The sequence below is a fragment of the Chinchilla lanigera genome, unplaced genomic scaffold (genome assembly GCF_000276665.1).
Source record: "Chinchilla lanigera isolate Chin_1 unplaced genomic scaffold, ChiLan1.0 scaffold00131, whole genome shotgun sequence".
NCBI lineage: Eukaryota > Metazoa > Chordata > Mammalia > Rodentia > Chinchillidae > Chinchilla > Chinchilla lanigera.
Window position 1 is genome coordinate 2,703,425 of NW_004955532.1, and position 11,130 is coordinate 2,714,554.

Here is an 11,130-nt window from a genome sequence, read left to right on the forward strand (position 1 = left end):
TATATTTTCCCTTTCATAGTGACATCATACCTGGTTTTCCCCATACACTTTTCATGTCATGACTGTTGATTGTTTTAGTCATTCTACTCTCAGAAAACAGCTTGTTGATGCTGTCATCCTAAATTGTGTCCCAGGCTTAAATCTCTCATTGCATCTTTCCTTTCCTTCTTAGATTTATCAAGGGATGTCCATGGCTTGTTACAAGTACTTGTCTGTGTAAATCCCTGTCTAGAGCAAGACCTCTCTGAAGAGAGCTTCCTATGCATTTTTGTTCACTGATAAATCCTTAGTGACTAACGTAGGAATTGACATCAAACTGGGTACTTCTTATGATGTTCGCTGAGGGAATCCAAGAAAGTTTCTGTTCCTAGAGTCAGAATTCCTCTACCAGATGTACAATTGCTTTACTAACATGCATGTCTAAGAAAATGCAATACTGACATATGGGAATACAGATAAAACTTTTCAAAACCCATTGGCTTCCTCCTTTCTAGGTCTTACCAAGCAAAAGTATAAGATGATTTATAGTACAGAAACATTAAAAAGTACAGTCTTTAAAAATTAAGCAAGAAAAGATGAATGTTTAATGACTGTGCTTAAAAATGGATTTTAAAGGCATTATTTTAAAAAGTATTATTAGGAGTAATATAGTAAAAATCAATTTATTTATGTTATTAGTTAAGTTCAGTTGTGCTACAGCAATATATTACTGCAAAAATATCTGACCAATTAGATGTACTTTCCTATATATTCATATGAATTTAAGATTTGAATTAAGACATTAAAATATAGCAAAGGATATTAACATTTTATCAAAGAAAATGTTTCTATTTGTTGTGGCTCTGGTTCTAGGCAGTATGAAACTGTGGTACCACTTGAAGATTCTATTGTGACTGAGGTTACAGCAACAGTACAAGAATGGGCCAGTCTGTGGAAACAGCTATACGTGGTAAGTAGTTAGTCACACTTTTCTAGAGCACTGAAGTTCTGCTGTACAGTTTTTTAAAAAATTACCTCACCTGTACCAATTCTGTAGTTTGACATTTCTATAAATATTTTCAATTTCCTAAATGTTTGCTACTAAAATTAGCTGAAGCCCAGTAGATTGGATTTTTCTAAAATTATTCATATGCCTTACTTTGTTACTAGAATGTAAATTCCACAACTCCAGGGACCTTAGCTGTGTTTAGGATTGCTATCCCTGTATGTGTTAATAAAGCAGGGATTTACTGAATGAATTAAAAACTTAAAAATTGTTTAACATGTATTAAGATTTTGATGTTAGCTTAAAGTCAAGAAATTATAGTAACATTTTCTTACAGCTATTAAGCTTAAAGAATGTGTCATATAAACCACTTTGCTGGAGTAGCAGTTATTTAAAAATGTAATAGAAACCCAGTAAAGAAAAAAATTAATAAAATCTACTAGAAACTTGAGGAGTTGAGGATGATAGGATGTGTAAATAATGGTAATATTTACTCTGAAAATAAGTAACAGAATTTGGGTTCTGGATAAGATAGACTAAATACATTCCATTTTAGTTTAGATTCCGGACCAGATGGAGTAACAAATTACATTTTACTTTTGCTAATCACAACAAAAAGTTCTGGACAAAACAATTCACCAATCAGAAAACTCCAAAAGTTGGGGAAAAGACAGTAGACTGGTTAGAGCAGTGGTGGTGCACCTATGGCATGTATGTTATCATATTTTTCTTTTAAGACAAAGGATTTACTGTATGAGTTGTTTTTTCTAAGCTAAAACTTAATTATTCAGATTTAATGACAACACTGGCACATTGCAATAAATAAGGCTTTGGGTTCCATTTGGCGTTCGGTCTCTAATAAAAGATTTGCCATCATTGGACTAGGACACTCAAAGCACAGTCCACAAAAGAAGAACTTGATAAATTAAACCTAATAAAAACTGAAAACTTTTGCTGTGTGAAGAACTTTGTTACATAAATGAAAAGATAAACCGTAGACTGCAAGAAAATCTTTGCAAATTACCTATCCCTTGTGGCCTGCAATAGAATATATAGATAACTCTCCAAATTGGCCATTCTTGAAACAATTTCAAGTAGAAAATGCCCAGGAGGATGTGTGAATAACCAGTAAGCAGATCACATTTTCCATGTCATTAGGCATTTAGCCTAATGCAAAGTAATTCTACAATGAGATACTACTATTTAATCTGTTAGAATAACTGAAGTAGAAATTACTACTTATACCTAATGAAGGCAAGGATGTGGATCTGGACCTCTCAGATGTTGCTCATGAGAATGTAAAATAGTATAGCACTTGGAAATAAATTAGTATTTTCTTGTAAAATCAAATATATACTTAACATGTGACCCAGTAGTCCTATTGTTGTATATTTATCTTAGAAAATGAAAGCTTGTGTTGGTATAAAACCATGTAAATGAATGTTCATTGAAGAAGGTTCATTTGAACAAAACTGGAAATAATCCAGCTGTCTTCATTGACTGAATGCATAATATAACTGATTTTTACACAGTAGAATATTACTCAGGAACAGAGAGAACTGGGTGATTGATACTTGCAGAAATTTGGATTGATCTCAAATGCATCATGCATAAAAATTCAACTCCAGATGGTTACATAGTCTGTGATTCTGTTTATATAACAGTCTCAAAGTGACAATATTTATAGTAATTAGTATGAGTCTGGGTTAACCAAGATACTAAGGTTGGGGGTCAAAGTGTAACTGTTGGGGCTTAATAATGAGGTAGTTCCTTTGTGGTGATGATATGGTTCTGTAACCTGACTGTGGTCATGTTTATTTGAACTACACATGTGATTTCTCTGTAGCTAAGTTAATAATGTTGTAAGTCATTTCCTGGTTATGATAATATACTATGGTAATGTAAGATCTAATTAATGTGTGAAGCTGGGTAAAAGGTACATGGAATTCTTTTTATATTGTTTTCAAGTTCTTGTATTAAACTATCACACATGTGATATTTGCCATGTATTCAGTGATTTAAAACAAAAATGTCAATATGATTTTATTTTCTTGCCAATATCACACTCCATATGAACAAACTAAAGTCCATAGAAAGAGAAATTTGTGACTTAGACTCAAAACATTGTTAAAACAAACTTTTTCTAATATAACTCAATGCTAATCATTCTACAAATTTTATTATGAATCAATGTGCAGGAGAATTTAATTATTATCGACGTTTTTTATATTGATTCTGAAAAGTGCTACATAAACTCTATGTTGATATTAAATCATGGTTAGGGTTAGGATTTGTTGGTAATGATATTGAGCTAACAAGTTTCTGAATTGGACATAGTTTTAGAACTGATAACCACAGAATCAAATACCTGATTAAAATCAAACTATTCTAAATGAGATGAAACAGTTTTGTTACTGTGAATGTGAAAATTAAAGGTGGAGCATTTTTGTTTGCTTTTGGGAAACTTTTCTGTATGTTTCAAACAAGTTGAGTATCTGCTTTTTAAAACTGTGTATTTGCTTCATGGTAATACAACCAGATACTTGCAGAAGCTAACTTTATACAGAGAAAAGGGTTATTTTGGTTTATGTTTCTTGAGGTTCAAGCCTAAAATCATACAGGCCTGTTGCTTTGGACCTCTGGCTAGGTCAGTATATCATGACAGGATCAGTTGTTAGAGCACATGTTCACATCTCAAGCCAGGAGACAGAAAAATGAAGAGCCTGTGGTCCCATAGTTACTTTCAAGGGTATGTTTCTAATGATTCAAGTTCCCTTCACTAGTTCTCCCTCTCAAATGCTCCACAGCACTTCCCAGTGTCACCACTCTTGGGATCAAGTCTTTAATACAGACTTGGAAGGACAACATCCATATTAAAACCATAGCAAACTGTAAATGTTATGAAACAGCATACAGATCATATTTGTGATGAAGATTTTGTGTCTGAAGCAAGTTGTGCTATAAATATAAAATTATGTGCTGGAATTAAAAAATGGTATGAAGAAATGAATTGAAAATATCTCAGTACATTTAAAAATTGATTACATGTTGAAGTATTTTATATATGTTAGGGTACAGAAAACATAATATTAAACTTTGTTTAGATCATAAAGGAAGACAATTTTTAAAAACAAGATAAAATAGAGACATGTATTTAGCAACCCCATAAGAAATCACTGTTGAAGTCAAAAGTATGGAAATTGTTAAAAGATCAGCGGTTACTAGGGGTTGAAGTTGGAGAAATAGGGGAAGCACAGAGAAGTTTTAGGGTAGTGAAAATATGCTGTATACTACTGTAATACTGAACACATGACATTGTACATTTGTACAGAGCACAGAATGTACAATACCAAAAGCAAACTCTGACGTAAACTGTTGACTTAAAGTGTGTTGGTGTGTGTTCATCATTGTGATAAATGTACTACTCTGGTAGGGGCTGTTGATGAGGGAGGCCATCTGTGTATGAGGGTGGGGGGATGTACTCTAAATCTCCACAGTTTCTTCTCAGTTTTACTATGAATCTAAAATTACTCTAAAAAAATAAAGTTCTAAGATACTAACGCTATTCTTAAAACAGTGGTAACATTGTTTGGTTCTAGGTGAGTGTTACTGGAACTTCAAAATTTCTGCAACAATGTAATATGAACATGTGTTTTTAGGGGGTGATGAAGTCATAGGTACTGCTAACATTTTGTGGTTAGTTCCCTATATTCATACTTAAAGCAAATGTTAAATTTCAGTAAGAAATTAGTAAAAAAAGAAACTAATGTTATTCATTTGTCTGTATGCAAGGCATAAGCAATCTTAATCTTAGATTAAGGGAAGATACACATTTTTCTAACATTTAGATATAAACGTTAGCATTTCCTATATAAAGTGAAGTCTGATTACTAGTATTTAATAAACAACTTAACAAGTTGAAATATTGTTAAATCATAACAACTGCATGAAATAAATGTACTCATTTTCTGATATACTATTACCTTAATTTTCTTTATTTTTCACTTAAAATAAGTTATCAGTTATGATTAATAGGGAAGAGAGCTTTGTTGTAAAGTAAGATGGTTCATATAATTCTTATAACTCATTAAAGACAATACAATTGATAGAGCATTTAACAATTTTATAATGATAATAACAGTACAGTTGTGTGTAAAAGGGAAATGAAGAAGCAAGGCTCACTTCTGTTTCTTTGGAGGCACTCTAGTGGGTCACTTTCACTTTGACTGTCACCTCCTGGCTTCTAGCTCAGACTCTTCAGTGTTCTGGTGCAGACCTTTTAGCTTCCTGACTTGCATGGGGATACCATAGTGAGAGTTTCAGGCTTTTGACTGGATTCTTCATATCTCCAGCATGCAGGCAGACATATTGCACTCTTCCACACCTGAGTCTGTGGTGGCCATTGTAAGCCCATCTTGTAAATGCTTATATGTTTGTATATCTCGCATTAAATCTGTTTTTGTAGTAAGCACTGAGTGATACAAGCTGATGTCTCTGGGAACCTTTCTGCGTCCTCTATTCTGTTCCCTTGATCCACATATCTGCTTTTGTTCCAGTACCATGCCATTTTATCACTATTGCTTTGTAGTATAGCTTGAAGTCAGGTATTGCAAGGTCTCCTGCTTTGCTCTTGTTGCTCAAAATTACTTTTGCTGTTCTGTGTCTCTTCTGGTTTCATATGAATTTTAGGATTGCTTTCTCTAATTTTATAAAGTATCCTCTTGGTATTTTGATTGGGACTGCATTGAATCTGTATAACATTTTTTGGAAGTATGGACATTTTGACAGTATTGGTTCTGCTTATCCAGGAGCAGAGGACATCTTCCCATTTTCTGATATCCCCTTCAGCCACCATTTTCAGAGTACTGTAGTATTCTTTGTAGAGGTCTTTCACTTTATTGGTTAGATTAATTCCTAGATATTTCATTTTTCTTGAAGGTACTGTGAATGGTATTGTTTTTATAATTTCCTTCTCACTGAGTTAATTTTTGGTATATACAAATGCCAAAATTTTTTTGTGTTCAACTTTTATTCTGGAATGTGCTGAAGTTTGTTATTAATTGTAAGAGTTTTTTTTTTTTTTGTAGTGTTCTTTGGGTCCTCTATGTAGAATATCATGTTATCTTCAAATAGTGATAATTTGACTTCTTCCTTTCCTGTATATATCGCTTTTATTTCTTTCTCTTGCCTAATTGCTCTGGCTAATGTTTCAAATACTATGTTGAATAGAAGAGACAGTAGTGGACATCCCTGTCTTGTTCCTGATTTTAGGGGTAATGTTTTTAGTTTTTCCCTATTCAGTATGATTCTGGCTGTTGGTTTATCATACTTAGGTATAGTCTTTCTGTACCTGTCTTCTTCAGGTATCTTTATCATGAAAGGGTGTTGGATTTTGTTGAAAGCCTTTTCTGCATCTGTTGATATGATCATGTGGTTTTTGACCTTGATTTTGTATATGTGATGTGTTACATTTATTGAGTTACATGTGTTGAACCATTCTTGCAACTCTGGGATGAAACCCACGTGATCGTGATATATGATCTTTTTGATGTGCTACTTTCTAGTTGGTAATATGTTGTTGAGGATTTTTGCATCTATTTTCATTAAGGGATGGCCTATGGTTTTCATTTTTAGTTGAGTCTTTGGTTTTAGGGTCAGGGTGATACTAGCTTCCACAAATGAATGTGGGAGCATGTCATCCCTTTTATTATTATTCTTTTTGCAGTGGGAATTGAACTCATGACTTTGTGCTTGCATGGCACGTGCTGTGCTGCTGAGCTATATCCCTGGCCCCATCTTTTAATTTCTTTGAGGAATATTGATGATATAACATTTGTTGATGTTTTATAGAATTTAGCAGTAAATCCATCAGGTCTGAGGCATTTTTACTTGGTAGATTCTTTATTGCTGTGTCAACTTTATTGCTTGTTAACTGGGTTGTTAAGCATATTTATATCTTCTTGGGTTAACTTTGGTAATTTGTATGCATCCAGGAGTCTGCACATGTCTTGAAAATTTGCTAATGTGTTGGAATATAATTTTTCAAAGTAATTACTATCTTCTGGATTTCAGCAGTGTCACTTGTGAGTTCACCTTTTTCATTTGTAATTGCATTGATATGAGTCTTTCCTCCCATTTCCTCTGGTAATTCTTGGTAAAGGTTTAGCTATTTTATTTATTATTTCAGAGAAATAGCTTTTCAGTTGATTGTGGGTTTTTTTGTAATCTCAGGTTCATTGACATCTCCTCTCATCCTTGTAATTTCCCTACTTAATTTCAATTTGGGGCTCATTTATTGTTGCTCAAGTATCTTAACATGTCTCATAAGCTTATTTATTTGGGCTTCTTCTATGTTCCTTATGTGAGCATTGATTGTGATGAATTTTCCTTGGAACTGCTTTTTTAGTGTCTCAGAAGATTCACTGAGTCATACAATCATTGTCTTTAACTTCTAGAAATTTTTAAATTTCTTCTTTGATTTCTTCTGTGACCCATTGGTTGTTTAGGACTATGTTGTTAATTTTCCAGGTGCTTTTGCCTTTTCTGAAATTTCTTCAGTAGTTGATTTATATTTTCATTGCACAGTGGTTTGATAGCATATGTGGGGTAATTTCAATTCTATTGTATTTATTTAAGCAGGCATCATAGACTAGTATGTGGTCTGTTTTAGAAAAAGTACCATATGTTGCTGTTGTATAGGGGTGAAATAGTCTTTAAATATTTGTTAAATCCTTATATTCAAGGATGTGGTTCTGTTCTGATATTTCTTTGTTGAGTTTATATTTAGGTGATGTAAGTCTTTGCAAAAGTTGAGTGTTAAAATCTGCTACTATGATTATGTTACAGTTTATTTGATCTTTCATGTTCAGCAGTTTTTGTTTTATGAAGATAGGTGTTCTAGTATTCAGTGTATATATGTTTATCAGTGTTATCTCTTCTTATTGGATTGTTCCCTTAACCACCTAACAGTTTACCTATGGTGTCACTCCAGCAGTGCATTTGTTTATGTACTGACTATCCTGAGCATCACGCGGGAGATTGTCATCTCAACAAGTTGATTCTTGTATTGAATAAATTTGATAAAATTGTTGTTTTTATGTTTCCCATTTTATTATAACAGTTAACAGGAATATGCAATTTTTGGTCATCTTGTATTGGAAAAATTAGACTAGTAAGTGGTTAACTAGTATGTAGTGACCTTCTTTGTCTCTTCTAATCAGTTTTAGGTTCAAGTTCACCATGTCTGATCCTAGAATTGCTACCTCTGCTTGTTTTAAAGGTCCTGGGGAATGAAATATTGTTTTCCATCCCAAGATTTGCCTTGGTGAGGTTCTTTTATTGTCATATTTGTTGTCATAAGTGTCTCTTACTTGTACATTGGTACCTAGGCTCAGAAACACTTTTGTTTGTGAACAACTTGTTCTACCAGCAGCAGTGTTTGGAAAAATTTTGATTTTGGTTCCAAACTCTGCACAGGTGACACACAAGATGCAAGAATCTTTCCCATAGTCATGGAACCAATTAGGTTTGTGGACTGAACTACCACTGTATTTTAAACTCTTTTCTTATAATTGGAAAATTTTCTTTACAGTAAGTCCCTGACTTATGAATGTTCTATTTGCAAACTTTCACAGATATAAATAGACCTTGCATTTGGTTTCTTTATACTTTACATTGTGAATGTTTTTGCAATTTGATATTTGTAAGTTGGGGACTTATTGTTTTGTGTCAAAGATGTATAAGATTTACTTTGTTAGATTTACGAGTGAATCTGACTTACAAACATTCTCCCAGAATGGATTTATTCATAAGCTGAATACTTACTGTATGAATTCTGTAAACATATTAGTAAATCCAGCTGTGTGAACTTCTGGTTTTTCTCTAACTCCACTTTAGGCTGAGATTGATTTTCTTACTGTCATCTAGTAGCTGTTGGATAGTCTTCTTTTGTTCTCTAATTTTCTTTGTGGCTTCTTTGAATACTTCATTGTAAGTCACTATTTTGTCCTCAGTTTCAAATACACTGTCTTCACATTTGTCATTTCTGCAGTTTATGAATTTTATACTGTTTTTGATTCCAAGTATTTATGTGTGATAGCTTTTCAAGGATTCTGTATCCTTGTTGAATCTGTCATTCAATTTTTGAATAGTTTTGGTTATCTTGTCCAGTTTTTTACTTATTTCCCTGAAATTAACTGCGGGAGTATTGAGTGAAAATGCTGTGAACTTTTGGTTCATTTCCTCTTTGAACTCACCTAGTTCCTTTATCCCTTCTGTAAACTTTTTGCAGAGTTCCACTACCAGGTATTTGCTTTCCTCTCACTTTGTGACCTCTTGCTGTACCTTAGGAAAGTTTCGAGACCTCTGGGGTTTTCTGTTGCCTTGCTTTTCCATGCTCCTATGTGTATCTGGGTTTATATATGCTGTTTTACTCCTCTTTTTTGCGGGGTACTGTGGATTGAGGAGTATAAGAGTGAGGAGAGTTTGTGGCTTACTTAGAGAATTTTAGTAGGATGTTGCTGCCCTGTGAATACTTCTCAGTTTTATATGTCTAGTGCTACTAATTACTTCTATTATCTACTTTAGTGATTTGGACTCTATCTGTATGTTTTGCCAAAAGAATTACTTCTGGTTATAACAGCATCAATGGATTCAATCATGTAACACATATATATGATAGTCCTTACAGTTGTACTTCCCCTTTTGTTTATCCTATGTGTACAGTATGACCATTTATTAGTTGTAATTGTTCTGCCTTAAGGTAGGTGAAGTGAAGGGAGGAGAATGGGAGGTGTATGAGAACGGTCAGACACTAAGAAGAGGATAGTGATATGAAAAGTTTGATGTGGGGTCTGATTCTATTGGAGTAGTTTTAGTTCAGTTGAGGTTTAGTATTCAAAGTTTTCAGAGGATATTTGTGGGGGCAGAAGTGAGAGTAATTTTACTTTGTGATTGAGGAAAGCTATACAATTGTCAGAACCTGCTGATAGGGAGAAAAGTAGGCTGGCTAGGTTAGATATGGAAGAGCCAAAGGATTAACATGGAGAAGATTGAGTACTAACACTAGAGAAGATAGGAGTGACTGTGGGGGAGCTAAATATGGGAAATTAAAAGCTTGGGAGGAAGAGTTTATATATTTAGAAAAAGAAGAAATATGTTGTTAATGGTATTACTTAGGGGGTTTGAGGTAAAGAAATGAAATACGGAGCTGTGATGATGGAAAGAACCTAGACACCTATTAAATCAGAGCCAGTAGAAGAAAAAATACAGAAAAGTAAGAAACTAGTATGCACAAAAAACATAAGAGATCATAACACCACATAACTAAATAAATTGAGAAACTCAAATCTGTAAGATATCCAGTAGGATTACAGATTAAATGTCCCAAGAAGACAGGGCAGCTCTCCCAGTGACCGTGCACCCTGCGCTGAGTGAGCGAGTGCTCTGGGAGCTGCTGGCCCCACTGTTCGGGTCCGTGCTTTGCTCACACCGCCATGGTTCCCAGCTGAAACTCACAGAGAGAGCCAGGTATTTCCCATCTACTTCCTGAGGGCAGAGTGGGTGACCCAGGATCCCGCTGCCATTACAGACTGAGTCTCTCCCCTCCCTGCACCTGCGGCAGAGAGGAGGTCCTCACTCAGAAGCCCCAGGGACTTCTCTGGCTGGGGGCAGGGTGTGTAGACTCTCCCAGCACCCCCGCGCCCTGCACCGAGTGAGTGAGGGCTCTGGGAGCTGCTGGCCCTGCTGTACGAGTCCATGCTCTGCTCACACCACCACAGTTTCCAGCTGAAACTCGCTGAGAGAGCCAGCAGAGAAGAAGTCCTCAGTCAGAAGCCCCAGGGACCTCTCTGCCTGGGGGTGGGGTGTGTAACCTCTCCCAGCACATGCCCGCCCTGCACCCATTGAGCCAGTGCTCCAGGAGCTGCTGGTCCTGTGGTTCGAGTTCGTGCTTTACTTTCGCCCGGACCCCCTAGCAGGTCAAAGGCACAGGCAGTCTGTGATTGCTACCCATCCAGCCTGCATCTGGTTCCTGTATGTGTCCTGAACTGACTGGAGACACAGACTCAGGTGGTTCATAAACTGTCGACCCTGTAGTTTGTGTCTGGATTTTGTCTGTACCCAGAACTGCCTGGAGACACAGACTC

General features: G+C 35.3%; 1 protein-coding gene across 6 annotated transcripts in view; it reads left to right on the forward strand.

Moving 5' to 3' along the window:
• Nucleotides 1–11,130, forward strand: part of Dock3 (dedicator of cytokinesis 3) — a gene marked incomplete at its 5' end in the record, with an annotated part of 457,227 nt that overhangs the window by 86,725 nt on the left and 359,372 nt on the right. For all 6 annotated transcript variants that reach the window (XM_005410370.2, XM_013507624.1, XM_013507620.1 and 3 more), the window contains 1 exon segment: nt 853–949. In XM_005410370.2, coding sequence (XP_005410427.2) covers nt 853–949 — 97 coding nt within the window.